Below are 25960 nucleotides of genomic sequence, written 5' to 3'. Positions count from 1 at the left end.
CAAACCCTCCTTAACAAAAAGACTGGGGGAAAAAACAAGTCAAGGGCAAAAAAGAAAAGAAGAAAGTAGGGAAGAAAAAAAACCAGAAAAAAAAACAAAAAGACACTAGCGGCAAGGGCCTTCGCGTGGGGGGAGTCTATATCAGAGCGAGTGTTAAAGGCCCAAAGACTTCCTAGCCCTCGTAGTTGGTTCTCTGCACCAACTTAGCTCCGTGGATGATTTCCGTTTCCTCGATCTCGTACCACGAGTGGTCGCCCACCGTTGTCAGGGATGCGTAGGCCGTCAGGGACTTGCATTTTCTGTGCGGGGTTTGTCGTTAGAATGACAGAGACAAAAAGTAAACTGGCGGGGTTTGGATCTCAAACTTACAGATACCCGTTGATTGTGAGCGCTCCCCAGACTTCGATCTCGCCCTGTACCTCCAGGGTCCCTTCCACCTTCAGCTTGCCAAAGATCTTGACCTTGTCTCTGTGGTTGACTGTCAGTTCGCTGCATATTCATCACAGTGATATTTGTGAGACGGTTCGCCGATGAGACTTACGCGCAAAGTGCACTCCCCTTGATCTTGACGTTTCCAAACGACTTGAGCTTGCCGCTATTGTGGAACCATGTCAGCCAAAGCTCAACTTGCTTGTGTGTATGAGGGCTACTGAGGGGGCCCTTACCTGCACGTCATGTTCCCGTTGAGATCAATATTTCCGTAGGCCTCGATCCTGTCCCGCACGACAAAGTCGCCGAACAGAGTGACGGCGCCCATGGACTTGACCGAGCCGTCGACCTCCATGGGCCCCCGCAGGTCGACTGACGAGTCCGACTTGATGCTCTTCTTCTTCTTGATGGCGACCTGCTGCTGGCCCATCGACGAGCCCCCGGCCATAGCCGACGGGTCGTAGCCTCCCGCCGGCTCGTCGAACGTCATGACATGCTCATAGGCGTACATGGTAGTAGTGTCTTCTTCAGCGGTAGTTGTTGCTACAGATGGCAAGGGCGATGAGGGTGAAGGGGCAGTGGATGAGGACGAAGAAGGTGTTGAGACGGCAGGATGCTTGCCCTTTTTCATAGTCGACGAGGTGGTGCCTTTGTACGACTTGGTGATGCAGGAAAACTTCAGCGGCATCGCCGTTTTCATGCTGATGCTCACTAGACTGGTGAGGCTAAGGTGAGTCGGATACGCCGTGGAGGAGGACTTCGGGAAGCTATATAGAAAGGGGAAACCTCGAGGAGATACATCGAGGAGCGGGTATAGGTAGTAGCAGAGAGACGGGGAGCCAAGAAGGTAGGCAGGCAAGTAGGTACGGTAGGTAGTAGGAAAGGTAGGTAGGTAGGAAGGTAGAGGTGTTGACATCCCGAAGCTAGGACCCGTCGACGCCAGGGACCAAGTTCTGGTGCCCCGTCCGTCTGCCTGCCCTGTAGCGAGGTCCTGACGGACTGGCTCTCCGAACTAGAGCTCCACATGGTGTGTGTGAGTCTTTAATTGCTCGTCTGCTTGACCCGTCGTCCTGGAAAGTAGTACTATTGCTTTGGAATGACGGCATGGGCACGATCACGCGCGTTACAGCCCGGCCTTGTATTGAAACGACATGTAACCGTCGCTATGCACCCCCTCGACAGGCCCACCGAGCAGAGGAAGGGGATATCCCAGCTTTGGGGTTTGGCCTGACAAAGAAGACCAACACCGAGGCAGCAACAGGGGTGACATCTAGGAGAGTAGCGCGGCTCTAGGCTCTTCGGCTTTGCTTGAGACACTTGCTCATTGGCCTGTCCGACGCCAGCAAGGCGCAGTTGGGGTATTACTGGTTGCTTGGCCTGGCTATTTATTTCCCCTTTGAAGCGCGCAACTCGGCTGTTGTAGCCGTTGAGCAGCAACAGCAGCCGAAGCGAAGCCGACGGAGCCCTATACCTAGCCCTACCTAGGTGCATACATAGTGTAAGCTCGCTCGAGCTAGGGCTTCGGTCGCTTGGGCTTGGGGGCAATTGCTCGATTGGGGGGGAGGCCGCCAGCAGGTGGTGCATCTCCGTTCGGTACATGGAGTACTGCCATTGCCCAACTGTCTGTTAACGCCCCGGATAGGTGCGAAATGAAGGCGCCGAATATTGGCCTTCGATTCGCCCAAGCTGTCGGGAGCTGCCACTAAAAACGAGGGGCGCAGCAGGGCTGAAGTTGCTTTTGTCTAGTAGTCGCGCCTAACAAGAACTGTTTGCTGTCCCCCTCCACCGACTTTCCCCTCGCGACCTTTGCTCCATCGGAAAACGGGGGGATTTCTCACTTATGCACCCGGAACGCCTTGCCTTGCCCGTTGAGGCAATTCAGCTGAGGCTTGGCGGGAAAAACTCTTACCTGGTCTCTGGGCGCCGCACCTCACCCCCCATGCATCATCGCCCTAGGGACACACATGCGGGCACTACACCCATGTCGACTGTCAATGCAAGCAAGGAATGGAAGGCTTCGAATTCGATGATGCTGCTGCTGCTGCTGCTGCCCTTGGCGCGTTCCACGACAGGTTGGCTGCACAACGTCGACGAGCGACGACCTCTCCGCACCACTCATACCACTCAATACTGGGCGGAAACACTGCAGAAGGTTTCGGAGAAGATGCCTGCAATCGTAGTCACGGATGCCGGACCCCGGCAGCCTGCCGCCCGGACAAGTCCTAGAACATTCTGAATTCTCCCATCTTGCAGCCTAGCGCAAATCTCGACTGGAATCCAACCCATTTGTCGGTGCCTTCCCCGATGTCAATAGGGACGTCATAGCATCCCGGATCCCGTGACGCACCCCAGAGAAGACGCGCAAGTCCCACGACTCATACGGTTGCTACATATTTCATCGCGAGTCCAGTCACAAGGGTAGCCATGACCCAGGCGCTGGCGTACACAACGGCGCCGTATGATTCCACGCCGTTGATTGTTAGGGCACATTGTAGGTACGTGCCGACTCCCGTGAAGAGCATGGCCACAGCCGTCCGCGAGATCGACACCTTGGTCCGGCTTGTGAAGCCCCACAAATTCCACGCGACCGTTTCCCCGAGCGTGGCACGAACAGGATCGAACTCTGCATTCTCTTGGTCTTGCGCCGTCGGGGGCGTCGTCACGGTAGGCGTGAAGATAAAAGACCGCGCAGCTACCCCGAACAACATGGTAGCCGCTTGTGTGAGCGGGCTGCCAACGAAGAACATTCCGGCCTCCGCCGCGGGTATGATGGTGGGGATGTCATCGAAGTAGAGCACCAGGGCGGTCGGGAGATAGGCCCGAGATGCCAGGAACAGAATTACGGTGTACGTGAGGCCCGAAAGCAGTCCGGTGAGCACCTGGATGCCTCTATCGACAACAATCTCCCGGTTTGGGACGCCAGGTGCGGCTGAGTGGGCTCCTGAAATCTGGCGCAAGAGCAGGAACGGTAAGAACGTTGATACAACGTCAAGGCCAAGGTAGGCGGCGGCGGTCAAGGCACGAATCCCGTAGAAGGCCGAGGTGAGATGGGCCTGCCACGCGAGTCAGAGTCAGTAGTTGCTTAGATAGGTGGTGTGATAGGTGAGAGGCGATAGTGCATCGGGTTGGGTATGTAAGGCTGCGCCGAGGGTTGCCATGTGGTAGAGTGGTCATGGCCATGGCCATGGTGGAGGTGGTTAGTGGGTTGTGTCACGGTGTGGTGGAATCATTCCCCCGGACCGTTCGGCGGCCACGGCTCACGGGAAGGAACCCAACTTACTGCAGGGCCATGCGAGAGCAGGGCGAGAGCTGCAAGATCGACGGCGTCAAAGTCGCCGAGCCAGCCAAGAGCAAGCGCGAGTCTGCCATACCAGCCGCGTTAGTCAGGCCGAGCTGAGTCCCAGCCTCATTCAGCCCTAAGCCGGAAAGGAGGGCGAGCAAGGCCCAGGTGCCACTTAAGGTGGATGGGGTGTGCTCCGTCGCGCGGAAGTGGAGCGAGGCCGGGGAAATAGTAAGAGGTATCACAACTTACAAACGCCAGCCAGCCAGGACGGCAATCTCGGTAGTGGTGGGTGCGGGCTGTCTCGCAATGCTGTCCACCTCGCCCGCCGTCATTTGGTGCAAAAACGCCTGCCCCAGCGCGGCTATTGAAAAGCTTAGCACCACCACCAAGGCAAACCGCAGCGCCTCTGGCAGCTTCGCGCGTCTCGCGGGCCTATGGCGTGGCTCGAGCGCGCCGCCCCCGCGTGGACGAGCTGCAACTGCTGCAAGTGATGGCGGCGATGCGGCTGCTGGCCCGTCGACAGCTTCCGCCGCCGGCGCCATTTCGCCCGCCTTTGCTCGGCCCATTCGGGATTGTTTTAGTGTTGATGTGGTGGGAGGGGAAGGGACGGCACGGGTCAATCAGAGTCGACGACCCAAACGCACTCAGTCTCGTTGCCCGAAGCTAAGAAGGCAGCCCTACAATGTAACCCTGGCTGCGCCCAGAGATCGTTGAGATATCGAAGGATAAAACCTAAAGAAGACGCCTTCGTCGCTTCCGACTCCGATCATGAAACCGTCTCGAGGTTAGTGGCGGGCGCTGGCAAGAGATTTGAAATCGGACGATGAAGATAAGCCGGGGTGACGATGCCACTGCCCTGGCTGAGATGGAGAGTATGATTATTTGACTGACAGCTGGGGTTTCGGCGGGGGAGGAGTGGACGGTAAGGCGTTTCTGGGTTTGGTTGGCCGACCTTAACCCGCATCTGTGGGTCGGTGACGTCTGTTTGTTCGACCTTACAATTTTACAAGGAAACACGCGACCTTTCAACGCTGTGTGCTAACAAACCTCCCCTGCCCCGCGCCTTCCTCGAGCTCCGACGGCCAGGCGACCAGTCACAAGCCAACTCGCCTTGTTGGTCTGGTCTCGCTGCCCAAAACCAAACCTACCTTCTTACCTCCGAGAACCACGCGCGAATATTTGTCAACAACGAAGTGTCGGGGTGCCAAAATGGTATCGAAAAAGCACCACCAACACCTGCCTAGCGCCCGCGACAACGCCGAGCACCGAGCATCGGCATGATCATGATATTGAGCAATAGGGCGGGGCATCATCAGCCGCCCTTTGACATGGACTCCATCTGACATCGCCGGCGTCAACGGGGAAAGCAGGAGCCCCATTTACTACAGTCGAGAGTGGAGCTCTGGTCTCCATCCCACCCAGATGCTGAGCAGCACCTACCTCGGTTTTCATCTCGATCCCGCTCCAAATTAGGAAGGGAGCAGAGGGACATCCCGCCCCTGCCATTCTGGAGCGACTGGCAGCATTTGCTTGGAGTTGCGTTAGTCAGTCAGTCGATCTGCCCATCCTCGTCTTCTCTTCTGCGTCTATTCTCTCGCTTTTTCACACTCTCTGCACCTTCAACTATTGCCTAACATGACACACAAGACACACATTCCCGCGCAGACACGCAGCCGTGCAGGTGTACACGCAGACATGCACGCGAATCCAAGCTGCAAGTTTGGTCTGTTTTTTCCTTTTTTTTCTTTCATTGGCTTTAGTTCCATACAGAACAAAAGGAGTGTCCAGACCAGTGATATGTACAATCTCTCGCCTCATGAGATCCTGCCGCTTGCTAATAATATTTTGAGGCATTCGCTCAACGCTCGCACACAACCCTCACTTTAACCTCGTGAAGCTGACTGGGTTCTTCCGCAGTAAACAGCAGAATGAACCCGGTACTCTCCACTCTTCGGTGCTAAGGGCCGTTGGCGGAGCGAAGACCTCACTTACATGGTTTAGTATAGGTGCACAAAAGAAACAACGCCCCTCGTCAACTCATAAATCTTGGTCATCATGGCTTCGGTGTGGTCTTGTTGGAAGGAGCCAAGCCCGCCAAGATTTCATTCCTCCATGCGCCCAAAGACACCGTCGTCGTCGTCGTCGCTTCGCGCACGAGACCGCATGTAGTCGTCGTCGTCGTCCATAACACTCTCGCCGCTTTCCTCCATCCTGACGTCGTCCTTGCGCACCTCGCCACGCGTGAAGCTCTCCGGAGCCTGGCTCGGGAAGCTGTTGATGAAGCTCGTGCCCGTCAAGATGGCTTGATCGAGGTACTGCGCAGGAAGAGGCGGCACGGGAGGTGCATCAGCTGGGAGATGCACAGTCCGGGAGCCAGCATTGCTCCCAAAACTGCAGCTGAGGAGTTCAACGGCGGCGGCCAGATCCTGATCGTCCTGTCCAGTGGCATTCTTCCCCGACGATGTGGGCCTTTGGTCTTGGCTGAGCTGTCGAAAGTGACCAAAGCCAGAGCCATTGGGAATGCTGCCGCTAACAGACCCTGCATACGGCGCAGACTGGTAAGACCGCGAAAATCCGCTACCGTTGCTGTGCCGCTTAGAAAAATTTCTGAAAGATGCGTTGGGAACACCAAACAAATCCGACTGGGGAGGCGGGGTTGTATCAGCCGAACTGCGATCCTGGTTTTCCGAGTAACCAGATGCTGCGGGAGACGCGGAATCCTGGTCGCTGTGGAAATCCCCGGTCGAATCCGGAGGCGTAGTGCTGGTTGTAGTGTTCATGGCTACCAAGACAGAGGCCGCCTCCAGAAGCTGCACTTGCTGGTGCTTCGAAATCAGGAGCTTGGAGGTGTAAGACCATTCGGGAGTATGCTCCCACCTGAGGGAAAGAAAAGTCAACACAATCGTTCCAAAGGGTACAGCTGAGCACTCCCGTGGCCGGCCCGGACCCCCCGCTCCGCAGTCAAGGACCCGTCTGGTGAGAGAGAGAGGGAAAGGAGAGTGGGCACAAACAAATGCTTGGTCAAGCAACTGCTATGCTTGTATCCCTTCCCGCACTTCTCGCAGCGAAGTTCTGGCCGGTTGCTCTTCCGGCCTTCCTTGCCGAGTGGTTGGCCATCGCTAGCTCTCCTCAAACGCGCACTCTCGAGGGTTGAATCTCCCTCGTCCCCCGACATGTCATTGAGTTCGTCATCGATAGCGCTGTCCTGCATATTGACGGCCCCATCCGCCATGACGAACTTGTGCATGGGGAGACTCGCCGGCGGGGATGGGAGGCTGCCAACAATAGCCGGTCGTGACAGGCCGTTCCTGGACATGGTGTTCCGGCGGGAGCTTCCGGTGATGGGAAGCGCCATGGCCTTGTCGCCTGCTTCGGTGAGGGCTGCAGCAACAGCTGCAACATTGGTACCCGAGCTTGTCATGCTCTTGCGACGGGTGACGCGGTGGGTGCCATTGAGAGACCCGGCGGCGACGGAATACGAGTTAGTGCGTGAGTGCGATTGTCGCCCGACGGACAAGCCGCCTAGTATAGAATTGGAAGACATGGACGGCCGGTGGGTGAGCGGCCGCGAGGCTTGTTGCATTTCCTGAGAGAGTAGAGAAGGCGATCAGCCTGCTTGGTTCATGCAACGGAAGAGCGAACTGGGAGGCATTGGGTCTGGTGCGAGATGTCTATCTACCTTGGACGAGGCCATTGCCAAAGCGATGCAGAAATTGGCCTGCTGCACGACTCCCGCAAATCGCTCGGTGCGTCGACACGGTGATTACGAGAGCAGCAGGCAGCGGAGACTTCTAATCAAAAGTTTGTGGTGTCGAAAGAGTCTCGAGTGGGTGAAGTGGGATACGGAGGAGGCAGTCGAGCGAGAGGTGGGAACCGCGGGGGGGTTAACAATAATTTGGACCCAGCAAGGGTTGGGTTGGTTGGCGACAGCTTATGAGAACACACGAGGCCCCCCCCAAAAAAAAAGCCACTCGCACTTTGGAAAAACGTGGACGATGGGCTAGCCAGTGGTAGCAGGGCAAACAATGCAGAGGGAGGATGAGTGGCTGTGCCGGCCGTCAAGGGAGTGAATGAGTATCAAGGAGAACACGGGGTAGGTAACGGGATCAAGTTGGAAATGGGAGAGAAAGACGAGAACGTGTGGGAAGGGGCCAGGACAAGAGAGCTCGACACGTTCGCCAAAAAAAAATTTAAAAAAAAATAAGAGAGCGATTCGAGAACAGCGCCGCTGGCCGCTGGCTGTGAACCGAGCTAGTTGGTGCAGATGAATTGTGGGAAGCTAGGGGAGCACTTGCTTGCCCAGGCAAAAGGAGGAGGGAAAGCAAGCATCCAGCGCCGTACCGGGTTATTGGCCTAGACTGCGACCGCAGCGGGCGATGGGGTGGTGGGCAGGCGGGCGGTACGGCATGACAGTCAGTCATCTCCAATGTATGGAATACCTGGTCCAACAAAGGATGAAGGCGGCGCTGTAAGTACCTCGACTAGTACCCGACCTCAGGTAATCCAGGACCCGCCTCCGGCTTTGCTCCCTGGAGTCAATACTGGATTGCATGTGTACCCTTTCCATTTCCACTGCCCGCCTTGCCCGTGCACGCACGCGCGGAAAATGTATGGATGTGCTGCGCTCTCAAATTGTAAGGAACGGAAGGTACATGTACCTGACACCACCCGAATGCAGCGGCAGGCGTGTGCCGACGGGGCGCTTCAGTGGCCTTCCAGAGAAGCAGCCCTGGCGTGGCATTTTTGTCTGCACTGTGGGAGAACAACTCGAACGAACAAGCCGCCGGGCGTCCCTCCCAGCTTATGGCGCCATCCGCTCGCTGCAGATGCAGCAGGCATTGTAATGTATGTATGTACATACATGTCGGTGGGTAGTATGTTAACCTGTGGAGCTGGAAGCTTCCCCTGTCCGGCCTCCTCCAGATAGGCAATTTGCTATACTGAGTATGTACATTCACTCGTCACTTTTCAGACGCAGCAGCAATTGAATTGAAATGCAGAAGCAGAATTCCCAGGAGTCTAGCCTGCTGGTTGGTTGGTTGGTTGGCTGGCCTCTCTCTACGGATACCTCCACGTCTGCTACAATGGGGAGGGAGAGAGAGAGAGAGAGATTCCATGGCTAGCGGTGCCAAGCTCGTTGTTGGGACGTTTGGTTTTATAATCCAGAGAGCTGCGATGCTGCCGCCATGCTTGAAGCTGCCATGCCTGAGGTGCCATTCTCCCGTGCAGGGTTTCCCAAGATCAGATTAGGTTGATGAGCGGCTAGTTTACTCTGGGGAAGCATCTCGTAAATATTGGAAAGGGGTGCCTACCTAGCTCGGCCTTGGGATCGCCATCGACCCCATCCATCCGCAATTGCAGCCAGGGCTGGAGAGGGGACTCGGGGGGAGACGTAGGTGTAATGCTCCGTACAGTTCAGTGCACAGGTATTCTGTACGGACTATGGATAATTAGAGATAGAGGGTGTAACTTTTTTTGTTGTTCTCCTTCGCACTCACGGCCCAGACCGTGTCTCTCTCTCATTGCTCGGCCTCGCTCAGGTGAAGAAAATCAGCTAGCCTTGTGACCTTGCCGAATGCCTCACCCAAGTCAGACAAAGCAAGCACCAGACACAACGTCACGAGTTTCGAACTCTTTTCGGCCGACAAACGTAAGCCCGCCGCCCGCGTCCATTGTCCAGGTCAGGCCCGCACCCACACCACCCATGGTGACTCAGCCGAGACCGCTCTTGGGAAGCCGGACCTTCCATGTCTTTCTTTCCAATTGCGCGCACCTTCGCCCTCCCCTCTCCATAAAATAATTGTTGCGGAGCCGAAACCCCCCTCCAGAAAGATCTATCTATTACTATATCCCCCCACTCCTCTCCAAAGCGCCTCGGTGGCACCCGGACATGTTATCCAAAGCTGCTTGCTTTGTTTCTCAGACAGACAGACCACTGGCGGATGCAATCACTCACTGGCATTGTGATAGATGATACCCCCCCTCGCCTGCGTTGCGCGCTATTACCCCGCCCTGTCGTGTTTCCCCATTTGGGGTTATCTCTTGCCAACTTGCTTTACCTAACTCGACGCGGAGACTGAGAGGGGGGAAAGTGAGGGGGTGGGTACGGATACGGTGCATTTCTGTTTCGCGAGGCTTCGTGGAGCCAATTGATTCATTCCATCTCCTCCGAGATTCTTTCGCCGGCAGTTGCTGAACCATCCCCACGTTGTTTGCGTTCCCCCCTCTATTTACCTATATGTATCTCTCTCTCTCTCTCTTTCTCTCTCTCAGACACACTCTCTCTCCGACATTGGTCTCCCTAGGTATGACAACAGGTGTGTAGACAGAGAAGAGAAGAAGAGGTTGCGAAAACTTCTGAAGACTGCGTTACCAAAGCTGTGAAAGAGAGACAAGACTAGACCGGTTACCACGCGTCGTACCACCATAGGGAATGGAAACTCCACGTTGCTCCCTCTAGACGGGAATAAATTGCTGAATAACATTTCAATGGGTCTCCGCGTCCAATCACAGGCCGCCCACGTCTAATCGTCAACTAATCCACTGGGGGGGCTGAGACCCTGCGGGACAACTTTTTTATTTTTATTTTCGAAAAAAAAAAAGTCCATTCCAGATAGCAGGCTCTCCTCCCGCCGAGCAGGGAATTGCTCAATGACACCAACACTGGTTCCAGGTTTTTATGCCGAAGGCCTGACGGAATTGCTTAGCGGGTATTGTTTATCTACGACACAGCATTACTCCGTTCAGTTGATGAAATCAGGCTTGGCTAAGGTACATACTGTACATACATACTGTGCCTTATGTACAGTACAGTTTACGCACGGGAGGACTTAATATGGGATTGGGCCAGGCCAAACTCGAGCGCTACCTAACCCATGGCTTCGTCTTATTGGAAGGACACTGATGAACGCCAGGCCGGCTCATTTCCAGCAATCCCTTGCAAACGTCGCTGGCCGAGAGTTTTCAGCCATTCATTATCTAGCTTTGGGTTCATTTGGCCATGCTAAGTTGCGTTGTCCGCCATGGCGTGACAGCAAAGGTGCGGTCGAGCAAAGGTGGCTTCTTTGTCGTGTCGTGTTCTTTCTTCCATTATTGTCCATTCCGATGAGCACCTCCCGCCGTGCTGGGAGCAACTGGTAATCGCCTGGCCTGTTGTGGGGAACCCGCACTGTGCTTGGGGTTGACCCGCAGGCGCTAATCACACGCCCTCCCCTCGTCAAGCCCGCCTCACGGTCATGCCAGCGAGACCCATCTCGACGGGCCTATTCATGCAGCACTTCGCAGGGGGCCTAGAAACTGGGCAGCATCCAGGACCAGAACGAACGAGGCATCCTTGCATGATGAGCCCCTCATCCAGGCTCACTGAAGCTGAGAGGGTAATTTGAAACCAGCTCTCACCACTTTCTCAAGCAAGGCAATCTGTGCCACGGCATGAAAGTGCAATTGGCGATGGCATGGACGGCGGCGGGCGTCTTTTCCCATGCCGAAAGCTCGCAATTGTTGAGATCGGCTCACCCGTCCCTTGGAAATGGCCGAAACCGGTCAGCTGGACAGTCACCCGAATGAGAAGCGGGTATAGCAAATGGTGATAATGGGGGAAGAAAGATGCTCCATCACCACGACGACAAACATCGCATTGAACTTTTATGCACTGAAAGCCGCCAATCGTCTTTGGGCTGTGGCAACCGCTCTCCAAGGGGCACGCACCACTCTTCACCCGATTCGGTTCCCTTCCTTGACCCACACGCACACCACACACACACGCACGAGGAGAGGCCAAACGCTAAACATTTACACACCAGGCATCGAGGAGAAGCTTCCGCTCCGGAGAATAGCTTTGGGCCAATCGTTGAGATCACCGGATGACCCCAAATGTAAGTCGTCCTGCCGCGTGGGTTGGCATTTCCACTTGGCCCTTCTGGACAAGCCCAGACCCCACCCGCGGGTTACCGATTTCCCATTCAACCTAGACTTGGGCCCCACCTTCCGCACTCGGCCCCGTCGATCATATTGGGTCTCGGAGACGCCAGAGTGTAGATTTCCACACGCTCCAGAGCGGGCTTTAACTGAACGCCATGCCGCTACGCTCTCTCCTTGTCCCAGCCATCCACGCGGGCAGACCAAAGCCTGGCAGAGCCGGGCAAAGACCTGAACCGAACTATACTATAGTGTGTCCGTCGACGCAAGCGTGGGCACCAGGAGCCCCTATCGTCGGGGCCGCCAGTCCACAGTCGCCAGGCACCGCCGCCGCCCTGGGTATCCACTGGCAACGCGCGGCACACGCCTTTAGACCACGCTTTCGTTTCGCCTGCTGATGTGGCCGCCTTTCCGGGCCTGAGACACTGGCACGACTTGATCAATCCGCAATGGTTTGCTCAGATGGGGCTCCTAAAACAGCTCCCAACACCATCTCAAAAAAAAAGAAGAAACTTTTTTCTCCGACGGACTGACTGCGGCGCGGCGTTTCAAGCTTGGGGTGCCTGAGGCCCAATAACCTTTTTTTCCTACTACCTCTGCTATGCTCCGTACAGGACAGAATAGGTACATACAGTACATACAATCCAATCTCTGAATGTTTGTTGGCGTGGTACTTGGAAAAGAAAGAAAATAATAAATGAACTGGCTAGGAAAGGTCTTCGATAGGTATTTCTGGGGAAGGGATAGACATCTAGGGTTCCAAAATAGGAATTCAAATAGCTATTACCTCTTTCAGCGAAAAACCTTTATGGCGAATCATAAGATGCTAAGGCCATTTGGATCTTGGGAAGTACCACGCTAACAAACATTCAGGGATTGGAATGTACAGCAAACCGATGAACCGCATTTAAGCGTAGTGGTTTCGGCGTGTGTGATGGACAAGCCACGTACCCAACAGACAGATTCAAACCAGCCAGCCAGCAGAGCCAGAGAATCAGGTTCATGGCTTCAATGCCTACGGTGCCTCTGTTTCCTAACCATTCTTCTCGTACGCGGTGCCGCAGATCGCTGCTTAGGTAGTGTCATTTTGTTTACGTGGTGGAATTTTCACGACATGGACACTGGCCTTTCGTGTCTCTTTAGTTTCAAGCGGGCTGCCACTAAGAGCACGGCTTACTCACTCCATAATAGACAACTTGCATCTAAGTTAGGGCTGGCCACGAGTGTATCTCGAGATCCGCCCGCCCGCCAGCCCCTGACTAGGCAGCCGCTAGAGAAGGGACTCGTCGACCCAAGGCCATGGGCCGCTTCCTGTTCTTCGGGCGTCTGGGAGGAAGAAGACTCGAGGAACGAAAAAAGAAAAAAAAGAAAACCAGGGAGTGGGTAAAAAGGGCCATCCAATGCTCCCTTGGTCGCATGACGCCAACCGAGTGGTCTCGTGGCTTACGTATGTACCTTGTTTTCTTCGTTCACAATAGGCAAGCAGCAACACCGCCAGCTGGAATGTATACTAAGGAACTAAAAAAAAAAAAAAAAAAAGAAAGAAAGAAAGAAAAGAGGTATGACGTTGATATGGCACACGCAAGGGTGCTTACCCTGGGACTGTGTACGTCCACGAGGGTGTTCCCAACCGTGAACCACATGACCTGCCAGGATGATGGATGGGTAAAGTTTTCATCAATAAGAACGAGTTACCACAGCAGAGAGACGAAAAAACCCCCCGCAATGGAATTCCGATCTCGGTCTTCGTGCAGTACCCGCGCGCAATTAATCACGACATTTTGTTCTCTCTCTTGTTGGTCTTTTTGGAACATGCATTCGACGGTCCTTCCGATGTCTCTTTTTCCTAGCTCTCGGTGTGTCGGTTGAAGATGTTTACTCTGTACACTCAGTGTGAATGTATGTGTGTGGTGGTGTTCAATACCCGACTTGAACAGGTGATCTTCGTTATGGATATGTGTTAAGTGCATTCCGAAAGTCCCGCCTTCTTCAAAGATCCAAAACTTCGGCGGGATTGCCGGTTTCGCGCTGGCCGGTTCAAACCGTGTCTTGAAATGGAGTTCTTTCTTTTCTTTTCCTGTTATCTACGGAGCCCGGGAGCGCGGAGTATTTTCTTTTTGTTTTCTTTTCTTTTTTCTAAATCGGGCTATTCGGTTCGTCCGGGGGGGCTGGGAAAGACAGATTGGAGAGATCACCGATCGATTTTAATTAGTGTGTGAAGGATCACATCCCCTAAGCCTTTCGAGTCTGAGGGGGGGTTGGCCCTGCCCGCTCTCGCTAGCGCAGCGCCCACGGGTAGATTTGGCGCGCACTGTGCCGGTGTTCGTTGAGATCCATTCCCCTCGAGTCACTTGCCCCCCTGGCCTGCCTGATATCATCACGTCGACCCAAATTACATAGTACAATGTCCACAATTACATACGACAAGGGCAGAGAGGGGAGACAGGTTGCGTGCTTGGGCTTTGTTCAGAAGGCGCGGCATCACGGGGGGTGTTGATCTGCTCGGGCTTTTTAGCCAACCTTGGGCAAGGCTGTCTCACTCCGTACTGTACTATGTACCGAACACACTGCCTGCCTGACCTTGAAAAAAACAGGCGCATCTCACCGCACCGCATCGCCTCCCTTCCTTGGCAAGTGGAAATACGTAGGTCCTGAGAAGGGAAAAGAAAGATGACACAAAGTCCACAAAGTCTGCTGTGACTCGCTGTGACTGGCGTAAACATATGGCTAGTGTAGCAACACGTTGGAAAAACAAGGAGGGGGGAGGGCACATACGTAAACCCAACGACGGCCTCTCCGAGTTGCTGGCAATGTTGCCAAAATCGCCACAGGTCACAACTTGACTCGACAGCCATGTTTCTCCTTTTTTTTGTCACCGTGCACAAACGTTTAGCCCTCAGCCTTGTGGGCCCACAGCACATAGCACTCAATCGGCTGAACAAGAAGAAAATAAAAAGAAGGATTCATTTTCGTCCGAGCAAGAGGAGGACAGATAGATCTGTGTCAGACACCTAGCTGACCACTTCCAGGGGTGGAATGGGATGGAATGAGCGGGGGAGGATGGGTAGCAGCATCAAATCAGACTGGCGGATGGGAGCCCATTCCAAGTTTCTCGTCTCTGACAGGCCCACGGGACCTGCATCTGAATCGACCCAACCAAAAACACTTCAACCTCTCGCGTTACACAATTCGTCGTTGGATAATGCCTGCCCGAATCCTAATTTGACATACAGATACGGAATACATAGAAACGAACAAGGGCCTCTGAAACAAGCCCGGCGGTGACGTATATGTAGAGTATGTACAGACACGCAGACGGCTTAAGAAAATGTCGGATACGTAAATCATGTCTCATGTCTGGGGTAAAACTGATGACGATGGAACCCGATCACAGACAGATATTATATTGGTGGAAAGGCGTACTGTACACTACATCGCAGACACAAACGTTCCAAAGGTGAGCGAATTTTCTCACTGACGTGCCTGGCGTGACCTGACGTCCCGGAGCGAGGGGCCACCAGTGCGATCTATTTTCTATTTTCTATTTTCTATTTTCTGCACGCCTTCCACTACTCTGTCTTGGTAGAGGGGGTTTACGGTAAGAGAAGGGAAGAAAAGAGAGAGGAAAATAAAGTACCGCGGCCTTGTCTGAGGAGGGATAAACTCGCGCGCCACTAGTGTGGGTTTTTTTGGGACATGTGAGTAAGATACTGGAAAACGTTCTGTGGCTATCTCGACTGCGACCTGTTTCTACCGAGTTTGAGCCACCAACAACGTCCCCAACAAGAACAAACCACAAGTGCAAGACCCGTTATACCCGCTGGCGCAAATCAAATATTTTATTTGTTTTCGTGGTGAAAGCACGCGCTCAGATTTTTGTCTTGCTTTGACCTCTTTACTCACCCTTTTTTCCCGGCATCAATCGCGCAGTCAACTCCGACAATGTCGTCAGAAGTCTTCCGCAGAGTTGGCCGAGGAGGTGCGGGGAACTGGTACAGCCAGAAGGAGGTTAATGACGCCGAGAAAACCCTCCGTGCGGTCCGTCGACCCGATCCGTGAACCTCTGTTTTCTTTTTTTTTGTCCTGCCAATTGCACGCCAATAGAATGAGAAGGAGAGAAATAAACATTTTCCTGGCCTGGCCTGGCCTGGCTCGGGTAATGGCGGTAGCAGTGGCAGTGGCATGATGTTCCAACTGCAGTGCAATGGGTCACTTACACAAGAGTTGACATATAGGACATCGAAGCGCAAAAGAAGGCTGCCGCCGACGCCGCCGGCCAACCTGACTCAGCATCGGCAACCGCGCAGCAGTCGGTCCCCGTGTATGTGCGCGGCGGACGTGGTGGGGCGGGCAACGTTGCGCCGGCGGCGGCGGAAGCGCTACAGGAGCGGGACGAGGCCGAGAAGACGCGCGCCGTCGTGGCAGCCACCCCTAAGCCTAGGACAGGCCTGAGCGGACGCGGCGGCATGGGCAACTGGCGGGACTCGACGGCCCCCCAGCAGCAGTCGCAGCCGCAGGACCAGAAGAAGGTGGAGGACCTCGAGCTCCAGGTCCTCCAGGACGTCGAGGCCGGCCTGCCCCCGCCGCCTCGCACATACCACCAGCATGACCGCGAGATGGAGACCTGAGCGAGGCGCGCGGTGGTGCTGTCTGTGAACTGGAAGAAAAATCGACGTCGAAGGGGAAAACCGGGGGAGGCTACAATCTGTCTGTTTTGGTTTTCCGTCTATTTTTTTCTTCTATTTTTTCGTATTCCTGCAGTTGAGAGCTTGTAGTCAGATACCCAACCGACTTGCTACTGCCGTAAACGCCCGTGTGATTAGAGATATTATTCGCAACATTTCAGTTACTCTCTCTTTCTCCTGGCTACTTGGTACGTGGGATAGAAACCAAGATGATGCTGAGCTCTGTAGACACTAGTGCCTTCCAAGCTGGCTCAGTGCTAGCCTGTTGGCTTCGATGTATGGAATTTTATTAGATGAATGACTAGTGATACCTGCTCATTAATCTGCACTGTAATTTTAGCATCAGCAAAGGGAAAACCACCAGGTAGCACAGAGTCGAGCAATCTGCGATGTAATGTTGTAACATGATAATCGTTATGTACCGTAAGAGCGATACAGCACCGCCACTACCGCAGACCTGCAGTCAGCGCCCCACAATTTGCCGCTCCCGACTCGACTGGGACCGACCTCCGGCCGGGCAGCCGGCCCAGGCCCAAAAATCCACCCCCAACTTTTAGTCCCGTAATAATTTTTACGACGAACATCGACACATCCACCATCACACACATCTACATCTCGACGCACACAGCCACCACCACCACCACTACTATCTGCACCTGCGATACACGCATCTCCGCGACCTTCTAGAAGGAAAAAAGGCACACCCGCCTACATACAACCCCCCAACACACCCGCCGGAACACAAGCGCAAGCGCAACCGAATCGAACCCAACCGAGCCCACCGCAGCAGTATCAGCAGCGGCCGCATCAGCAACGAGCTTCTAGAAGACAGTCTTGCAACAGCCCGAAGCAGAAAAAACACCCCACAGGGCTGATCTTTTTGTGACAACATGGCCTCCGTACTAGCAGTCGGCGCCGGCGTCGCCGTAGCTGCCTTCCTAGTACGTTCGTTCGTTTTCCGGGGTTTGGCCGTCCCGGCGCCACCCCCCCCCCCCCCTTCAACGTCTTCGGAGTGGAAAAAAGAAAAATAAAAATAGATTTTCCACGTCCGTAACGGAAGCTACAGATCCCGAGGGCAGGGCATGGCAGGGCAATGAATAGCAAGGCGCAAGTGGCGAAAAAGCACACACACACACGGACAAGTCACGGGACAGAAACCTGTTGGCTAACACAACATTCGCGTCAACCACAGGGTCGAGCAGGAGTTGTCGCATGGCGGCGGTCGCGGGGTGGTGTGGGCGCGCTAGGCAAGGCCTTCTACAAGGGCGGGTTCGAGCCGCGCATGAACCGGCGCGAGGCGGCGCTGATCCTGTCGCTCAAGTCAGTTCTCTCTTTGTTTCTTTTCTCTATCTCTTCAGTCTGTCGACCTGGAGGAAGGTGATACATCACACTACTGACACTGACACACCCGCAAAACACAGGGAGCAAAGCGTCACCAAGGACAAGATTCGCAAGGCGCATCGCACGCTGATGCTGCTCAACCACCCGGACCGAGGCGGCAGCCCGTACCTCGCGACCAAAGTCAACGAGGCTAAGGAGTTCCTAGAGAAGAACGGCCAATAATAATAAACTCTTAGCCTGCCCTCTTCCTCGAGGGTGTGGCGGTTGATAATACTCTGCCGAAAGGACTTGTAACAACAGCAAAACACACATTGCACAACATAGCACTGGCGTTGGAGATTCTTATCTTGTTTTTACTTCCCCGGGATTGCGGGAATCACGGCTGGCGGCGGTGGTGGCGGCAACGGGCAAATTACGCCCATATTTCTTATCCTTTTGGGGGGGCCGTGTCTTGCGCGTTCTGGAGGGGGAGATGAGCTGCTGTGTGGGAAATGTCCCTGTCCTTCTCCCAGAAGGAGAGAGGTTGATAGGGGCCCTCCCCCATTGACCTCCAGGACTGCCTATCTAGAGCGACGCAAGGGTTCGCTTCATCTGTAAAAAATAGAAAACGACGCTCGAAAAGAGCCACGGCAAGAAAAGCCAAAGACGCTGCTCTAATATACCCCCTTTTTGCAAAATGAACATTGCAAAAATCGTGCGTGCGCCTCCTAAAGGTCGGTCCTCCTGTATCCGGTCCCGAGACATGTCATGTATTAGTATTAGGTATGGTATTCGCCATCTACCCCCACACCACAGCACAACATGGTTGCCGTGGCGTCTGTGTCGAGGCCGAGCGATCACCACCAGTCAATTGACTCCGAGTTGACCTCCGAGGCTTGGTCCACTAAGCAGGACAGGTACGTTAGTAATGCTTGCTCTTCACTTGTAGGGGGTCAGTCGTTGTCTTTACCCTGATTCTCCTCCACGTCTAGGCGGGGGTCGCGGTTGACTGGGTTGAGCGGCTCTCCGCCATCAGACTCCTCGCCGTGGCTGCTAAAGCCGTCTTTGTCCTTGTCGACAAACTCGGCGTAGGGAATAGCGTTATGTCTACCCGTGATGTAAGTTCCCTGCAGTTACTAGCCAAATAGCAGCATGCGAATAACAAGCTCAACTCACCCCTGGTTCTTCAACTTGGCAGCCTTCTCCAGACTCGCCAGCCGGCGCTTGATAGCCAGGCCGACCATGGCACGTAAGGTATACACGGCGTCGTTGCCGGCGTTGTGCAAGTACCGATAGGGAATGTCCAAGGCCTCGAGAATCGACTCAAGCTTGGTCGCTTCCTTTGCACGACACATATACTGGTACATTCCTCGCGTGTCGGCAATGTCAATGGCATTCTTGATCTTGAAGATGTCGTAGTTCATCGATTGGAGGAACTTGATGTCCGAAAGCGCCTCATGAAAGACGAGAACCACAGGCCGCTGCTGTTCCGGGCCGTCTCTGCTGGCAGATGCTTCTTGCTGAATAATTTGATTGAGGACCGCAATAGCAGCATGCTTGGGGACAAACTCGCTCGTTCTGTAAATCATTAACAAAAGCAGTTCCTTCTGCCTGTCTTCAACGGCTCAACAAACCCAAAATCAAAGTTGTCGGCACATCCGTGGACGTGCTTTATGTTCATGGCCCAGGTATTCTCCTTGATGCGGAGATGGTGGGCGCGAATTAGAGGGAACCACCCCTTACCTCCATCTCCCGGAGCAGTGTTGGCGAGATCTTTGGTGTCCAACATGGCGAGGCCAATCTCGGTAATTATGTTCTGGTTAAACTCGTAGGCCTCAATGTCAATGGCGATGAACAAGACCGATCCCTCTGGCTCTAGGACCGTAGGGCGGTGGAGATCGAGTGCCGTTGGGACATCCGACACCACTCCGTTCTTGCCGCCGACGCGCTGGCGAAGGCCGAGGTACCGCTGAACACGCTTGATCTCCTTGCCCCAAGACACATGATTCTGTACACGCTTGCGCCGATTCTTGTCGGACTTGACCGACCTTTTCTCATTAGTAGAGTTGGCCACTGACAAAAGTCTCAGAAACTCCTCCCGGCCCACTTTGGTTGTATTCTTCAGGTCGTCCCCTTTCTCGGTCGTCTCGATGGCCTTGCACAGGACCTTAAAGCCCTGGCGGCTAGTAGAGCGGCCCAGAAATCGTGGCTTTGGCATATTGCCTAGACCAAAGCTCATCGTGAACTTTTCGTAGTTGGTGCCATTCGGGATTAAGAGCTCTGTCTCGAGCTTCGCGTTGACAACTTCTAGAAAATGCTCGAACTGATAAGTGGGCACAAACAATGTAGGCTTCCTGTTAGAGTCGGGAGGTTGATGGATGTAATAGCTGGTCACGCAGTTAAAGTATGTGCCAGTGAAGCGAGGGGGCAGAAAGTATTTACAAGTCCCAGACGCGGTCCTCGTGGATAGCGTCAGCAGCAAAGAGAGGTGCGGCCTCATCAAATATGTCAGCATATATTGCCAATCTCGGCTTCATGTCGTGGACCAACTCACCCGCACGCTGTTCCGCTTGCCGACATACATCTTCGGGTAGGCCCCAACAAGTCTCCACGGGCTGAAAATGTCGCCTTCGACTGACACGTCGCCCATCTTGAGACCGGTCTCCCTCCAGGTAACCTTCTCTAGCTTTGCGGTATCTCGCAGAACCTCGGGCTCGTCCGAAGCAAAGTCGCGGGCCTTGCTGAGCTTGTAGCCGCGGTTGTGTGAGACCTCCTCGGCGGTAAGATGGTGGCGACCAAAGATGATGGCTGGGCCGCTATCCGAGTCCGAATCGACATCCATGGGGGCTGCATTCTGAAAGCCGTGGACAGGAGTCAGGGCCAGCGTACTAGTGGCTGGAACATGGTTCGATGCCAGAGCGGCCTCGTTGTCAGAGATCTCTTCAGATGCAATATCCCGCCACTTGGTGGGATTGAAATTCTCCCACGTGTCCGATCCTCTGGTGAATTCCTGCAGCCGTTTCAGGAATTCGGCGTCCGCATCCATGACTATGAGAGAGAGGATGCACGCTGATAGTCAACTAAACTGCTCTTAGCCTGGATCCTGACTGTGCTCGGTGGGGTGAAATAGGCGAGAGGGGGGGGTGTTAGGAAGGAGGGGCAGGTGTACCGTGGTCTGGTGTCGGCGAGGGTCACAAGGCGGGCAGCTAGGCAGGCAGGCAGGAATGAGACGGGAAGAATGTAGTGACCTCAGCCCGATCGGAGATGGATGTGTGTGTTAGAGAGAAAAGAGCAAGATTCGAAAACGAGGTGAAAGGAGCCGGGACCGCGGTACCGGGATGCGGGATGCAGGAATATGACAAGAAAAAGAAAAGGAAGGGAAAAAAGCAAAAGAACCGTATCCGTACCTTGCGGGATCTACTCGCACAGAGTCGTCGATCGACACTGCCTGGTTCAAGAAATATGAGAGGCGCGATTTTGACGATCACCAGCGTTGTGTCTGCAGGCCCCGAAATAGCTTCCCTTTTCCGCACGGGCTGGATCAAATAGGAAAAGGCACGAAAGGAAAATTCTACATGAAAGTGAAAACTTGTTAGAGAAGGACGACGAAGAGGTAAGATGGCCGTCAGAAAGATTGTGCACGTGTGACCGCTTTGTACCTTAAGTTGGTGGATTTTGAGAAACGTGACTTCCCCCCATTGCCAGACACCTGGTCTGCCACGTTACAAACACCTGCACGCGCTAGAGAATGAATGAGAGACAAACGCTTTTCGCTCCAGTTGCCCCGGCTAGGTAAGGTAGGTGCGAAGAAGGCAGCGCGGCGATTAAGCCGTGGGGACAAAAAAGGAGAGAGGGACAAATGCACTGCCAGCGCTGGCGACAATTCAAACAATCCAACCTAGCGCAAGGCCAAACCAAACTTGACTGTGTTTGAGGCCATCACCGGCGTGTAATTCGCTGCGATTTCTCTAGATTCGGAATGGGTTTATTGGCCAACGTTCAACTGCCGGCATATTCCGTTCCAATAAAATTACGCAAATCGATTATAGCCCTGAATGGACCCCTTTTTCGCTTTGGAGGGGAAGAAATAAATAAATAAAAAGTCGGGAATACAGGTTGGCTATCAAACCTACGGAAAATATCCGTAAAACACCCAGTCGGATTGAAGGCCAAATTCGACTGAATCTGGCTCAACAAACGGCTACTTTGGCTTGATTGAATTGCAATTGTGTGGATTGGCGCCAGTGCTGATCAATGCAAGGAGGCCTTCGATGGGAAGGCAAGCGTTGTGAAGCTACACTAAGCTTAGCCAGGAGTGAAACATCACTACATCTAGCAATCCACACCTCGCTCGGTTATATTCGTCATGCTCTGAGAGAGCGCGCGAACAAGTGTAACTATTTCAGGGATGCAAGCATGCAGTGACTGTGTATTCTTCATGACCCTAGCCATTTCCTTCAAGTCGAGTTTAAGCTCAGGCATCTTACCTACCATACGTCGACAGCATCACCTCCAGCTCAAAAACTAAACACTGCAGTCAGTAACAACGCAAAAACACTCGCAACAGAATAGCTTGCCTTGAGAGCCTCGGCAACGGCAACATCGGACACCTCGGACTCGTCCCTGGCGATCAAGCCTAGGCCGCGCCCGACAATGTGCTCGGTCCACATCTGCCTGCGATCGCCGTCCAGCTCGCCCGACAAGATGCTCGTCTTCAGAGCCGTCAAGAACTTGTTGTAGAGGGCCGGCAGCTCCAGGTCGACGCACGTTTCCCGCATGACGCGAAGGTCCTCTGCAGCTCGGCCGTAGGACAGATCCGCAAAGCTCTCCCTAACGAGTTCGCGCACAATGCCGCCAATCTGCTTTATCGCGTTCTCGAGCGTCGCGTCGTCGGCCGCCGACGCCACAAGCTGCTTGAATTCGGGGATCGCGTTTTCGGGGGAGATGGTGGTGCGCCGCTTTTGGCCCAGCAGCGAGTCAATGTCCAGCCCCGAGAGCGGCTTGACCGTGTCCTTTTTGAAGCGCTTCCCTTGGGCCTTCTCGGGCACTGTATTATTTCTGGGTTAGTAAACGGCGGCAGCAACAAGATGTAGAAAGGTAGGATGCATACCTGGTTTGACCTCGGCGGCTTCGATCAGCGACTCAATCTCGAACTTGGCTTCCTTTACCAGCTTCTCGGGTGGGTACTGGAAGCGCAAAAGAATATCGGCAGGAGGCGCAAGGGGTTCGTCGGGGTGCACAGCCCGGGCCTTGATTGCTTGGTTCACGCGGTGCAAGACAGGGTTATAAAGCTCGTCGATAGGGGCGTACTCTGCGGGTTTTCTACCAGAGATGTCAGTCGAGAACAAGAATGACAAGGTTAGTTCTGGCACCCATACCCTTCGTCGTCAGCACCAAACTCGGACAGGTCCATGGCGTCGACATAATTGCTCATGGCCACATTCAAGTCATCCGATGGAAGCAGGCGGTGTTCCGTGAGGACTTGGCCCGTCACAGTCAACACCTTGTCAAGCGGCGGGAATTGGTAGCTTCGGACATCTTCGGCGAAAGGCAGCGGCACGTCGTAGAGACACTCGAACGGGTCCTCAAGCCCTGGGTTGGGTTTGAGCAGGAAAAGCTGTGGGTGAGCATCATCCTTTTGCACATATCTCGCCACGGCATACGACTCCATTTCGTGGAGCGCGTGAATCAGGGCCGAAAGGGTTACTTCGGCTTCCTCGCTGTGACTCTGTGCGACCACAATACCCGTCTCTCCCATGTTGACAAAGGGCCCATACTGTACGCAGATTCCATTAGTCGACAAGCAGAAACGTAAAGGAGGGCTAGAAAATATGGCCTACACTACTAAACGGCACAAAGCCAAGGATCTCGTACCCCTTTTTAGAGGGCAGCTTGATGATGTTCATTTCGGACTCGCTGAAAGGAACAACGGTTGAGCCGTATTGATAGCCCTTTGCGAGCTTCTCAAACTCGACATCCTTCTTGCCGCCCGGGGCGTCTGGGTCGTTGACCCTGTAGGTGCGCATGTGCTTGACGCCGGAAAACTCGATGCCGCCCATCTCCACATCCTCGTCGGCGGTATGCGTGGACTGAGAAGGCCCACCACCGCGTTCAGACTTGATGACCACGGTGCTCGCTGAAGGGGCCGTGGCTCGCTTCGTCTTGAAGTAGCGCTGGACGCGGATGCTCAGGGCGCTCTCCTGCGTGGCGGGGTCGCCGAGTGTGAGGGCCCCATCGTAGGCCTTGAAGGGGTTGACCTGCTTGATTCTGGGAATTGAAAGCTCCTCAATGGCCTGTGCCATGGTGCCAGACACGCCATTCTTGCACTGGCTAGCCAGGTTCCCGAGTATTCTCTCGTTGTTTGCCTATGCGGAGAGAGGATAAGCACTCATTGCATGCTATTTAGCTCGACTGGGAGGAATGGCAGAGGCTTACCTTGGCTGAGGATTTATCTTCCTCTTTGAAGCCATACTCGGCATCGTCGAAATCAACACCACTGGTAAAGTTAGGGAAAGTCGATTAAGCCACGGACATGAGGGCACGGCGGCTTACAGGACGATCAGCTCAATGTCGGACTCGTCGAGCCTCCTCGCAACCTCCTCGGACGACTCGTCGTCAATTGGCGCCTCGGCATTAGTGATGAGAATTATTCTGCGGTTGTACTTGAGCTTCTTGGTGTACTGCTCGATCATGGACAGGGCGACAACGACTGCGGATATGGCATCGCCGCCAGAGCTGCTGGAGGGCCTGATCTTGGGTTGCAGCTCTCGCACCGAGTTCATAGTCAAGGGACTTATGTTCTGGAGGACAGATATGTTCTCGTAGCCGTCCAGACCCTCGCGGTCCTGCTCGTTGTTCGTGTCATCCGTGTTCAAGGCGACGACGCCGGCCGTCCAGGTCTTGCGACCGGCGGCGACCGTGGTCGAGATCCTGTCCCACACATAGCGCATGCTCCAGTCCAGGTCAGTCTCAGTGCGGCCGCCATGGCAGTCGCCCATGGACTCGCCGAGGTCGATAACATAGACAATGGCTTCCTTGTCGGCCATGGTGTGGCAGGGCAGCTTTGCCAATTTAAAGCACAAGAGATTCTAGACAATACGCTGAGAGAGGAAATACGGTACAGTGGCTACGTTACGGAGGTGTTGAGAAAACCATTCAAATGAGAGCAGGGCGACAACTTAAAGAACAAATCACAGTGCAAGCGCCAGCACGTGTTAAAACATAGGACATGGGTGCTAAATTGCCCAAGTCTTGATGGGATGCGTTTCGCGATGCCTCCATTCGATGCGTGTTACCTAACAGGCGGCACATGCCTCCAGGCAGCATTGCCAGGGTTTAAATCTCGAGGGCGCGTTTGCACTGTCTCGCGCGGGCACCTGATTTCGTGTCCCCCCACCTTCCTTCCTGCCAGGCTGTTAGTTACTTAAACCCTTGCTGTAACTATTGCTGTATTACAACCGCATTACATACATACGAGAAGCTCAGACTGTTACAGTCCAATCCGTAAATGTTCCCATTGTTATTAGCGGGAGACTTTACAAGATCCGAAAACCCTCAAATAGGTACCTTACTCCTCGCCTTAAAGGTTTTATGCCGAAGGAGATAATAGCTATTAGAACCCCTATTATTAAATCCTACAGGCCTATCTCTCCCCCAGAAATATATATCTCTAGCTCGGGTCTCTATTCTGCCTAAGTACGGGTACCACGCCAACAAACATTCAGGGATATGTTTGTCTGCAGGGGAGACGAAAACACTGTTGAATTTGCGGCACACTGTTAAGATGACCGTTTCGCCAGCTTCACCGTGTTGAGAAACGAGAGATCGGCTGGAGGAGAGACAGAATAAACAAGATACGGCATGCACCGGGATTGGAAAATACCAAGCTGTTCGTGTTGGGTTATCTAGCCAGGCACCGTAGATACTGAGTATCAGTAAGAATATCAGTATAAACATTCCATCAACACTCAGTCTTCTAACTGCGGTCTTCTTCGACTTAGCATCCATGATAATTATATCGCAGTGGTACTACTACAAAGGACGCCGGAGAGGAGCATACTTACCAACTTCGGAGCATGGATTGTACCAGACTAAGAAGTCTAGGTTGGAAAGTTGAGTCGAAGAATTGGTTTTTTGGCATTTCCACTGTCATCAACTGTCGTCTCGGCCCTCCCCCCTCTCCCTGTTGGGGCAGATCGTCCCCGTTGGAGAATTAGTGGCTGGATCCACCAAACCAACGTTCTTGGTTGATGCCTGGAGGATAAGAAATATAATAGGTATTATGCGATTCTGCAACTGCTTAGGTTTTACTCTTCAAGGAAGGCCT

At 54.0% G+C, this 25960-nt stretch overlaps 7 protein-coding genes across 7 annotated transcripts; 2 read left to right on the top strand and 5 right to left on the bottom strand.

Annotated features, from left to right (window-relative positions):
* Window positions 1–172: 172 nt before the first annotated feature.
* Window positions 173–940, bottom strand: B0T26DRAFT_740011 (uncharacterized protein; the record flags this gene model as incomplete). Its single annotated transcript, XM_060443795.1, has 4 exons — window positions 173–299; window positions 370–468; window positions 542–595; window positions 666–940. The coding sequence occupies 4 exons, from the start codon at window positions 938–940 to the stop codon at window positions 173–175; spliced, it is 555 nt and encodes a 184-aa protein (XP_060298861.1).
* Window positions 941–2804: 1864 nt separating this feature from the next.
* B0T26DRAFT_642211 (uncharacterized protein) lies at window positions 2805–4254 on the bottom strand (the record flags this gene model as incomplete). The annotated part of the gene is made up of 3 exons (XM_060437419.1): window positions 2805–3482; window positions 3710–3791; window positions 3962–4254. The coding sequence occupies 3 exons, from the start codon at window positions 4252–4254 to the stop codon at window positions 2805–2807; spliced, it is 1053 nt and encodes a 350-aa protein (XP_060298860.1).
* A 1560-nt stretch (window positions 4255–5814) lies between these two features.
* Window positions 5815–7406, bottom strand: B0T26DRAFT_740009 (uncharacterized protein; the record flags this gene model as incomplete). The annotated part of the gene is made up of 3 exons (XM_060443794.1): window positions 5815–6589; window positions 6724–7298; window positions 7392–7406. The coding sequence occupies 3 exons, from the start codon at window positions 7404–7406 to the stop codon at window positions 5815–5817; spliced, it is 1365 nt and encodes a 454-aa protein (XP_060298859.1).
* Window positions 7407–15571: 8165 nt separating this feature from the next.
* Window positions 15572–16257, top strand: B0T26DRAFT_641380 (uncharacterized protein; the record flags this gene model as incomplete). The annotated part of the gene is made up of 2 exons (XM_060437334.1): window positions 15572–15667; window positions 15865–16257. The coding sequence occupies 2 exons, from the start codon at window positions 15572–15574 to the stop codon at window positions 16255–16257; spliced, it is 489 nt and encodes a 162-aa protein (XP_060298858.1).
* A 947-nt stretch (window positions 16258–17204) lies between these two features.
* B0T26DRAFT_641491 (uncharacterized protein) lies at window positions 17205–17877 on the top strand (the record flags this gene model as incomplete). The annotated part of the gene is made up of 3 exons (XM_060437347.1): window positions 17205–17277; window positions 17427–17634; window positions 17736–17877. 3 exons carry the CDS (start codon window positions 17205–17207, stop codon window positions 17875–17877), a joined length of 423 nt encoding a protein of 140 aa, XP_060298857.1.
* A 614-nt stretch (window positions 17878–18491) lies between these two features.
* On the bottom strand, window positions 18492–20680 carry B0T26DRAFT_750271 (uncharacterized protein; the record flags this gene model as incomplete). The annotated part of the gene is made up of 6 exons (XM_060445200.1): window positions 18492–18538; window positions 18605–18741; window positions 18811–19212; window positions 19269–20021; window positions 20077–20129; window positions 20189–20680. 6 exons carry the CDS (start codon window positions 20678–20680, stop codon window positions 18492–18494), a joined length of 1884 nt encoding a protein of 627 aa, XP_060298856.1.
* Window positions 20681–22140: 1460 nt separating this feature from the next.
* Window positions 22141–24680, bottom strand: B0T26DRAFT_740005 (SPOC like C-terminal domain-containing protein; the record flags this gene model as incomplete). Its single annotated transcript, XM_060443793.1, has 7 exons — window positions 22141–22158; window positions 22200–22681; window positions 22745–22956; window positions 23013–23410; window positions 23475–23999; window positions 24070–24130; window positions 24187–24680. 7 exons carry the CDS (start codon window positions 24678–24680, stop codon window positions 22141–22143), a joined length of 2190 nt encoding a protein of 729 aa, XP_060298855.1.
* Between the last annotated feature and the right edge of the window lie 1280 nt (window positions 24681–25960).

This window comes from Lasiosphaeria miniovina (assembly GCF_030549165.1).
Source record: "Lasiosphaeria miniovina strain SMH2392-1A chromosome Unknown B0T26scaffold_3, whole genome shotgun sequence".
Lineage (NCBI taxonomy): Eukaryota > Fungi > Ascomycota > Sordariomycetes > Sordariales > Lasiosphaeriaceae > Lasiosphaeria > Lasiosphaeria miniovina.
Note: the sequence above shows the minus strand (reverse complement) of the source record. Positions and strands in the feature narration are given on the sequence as shown.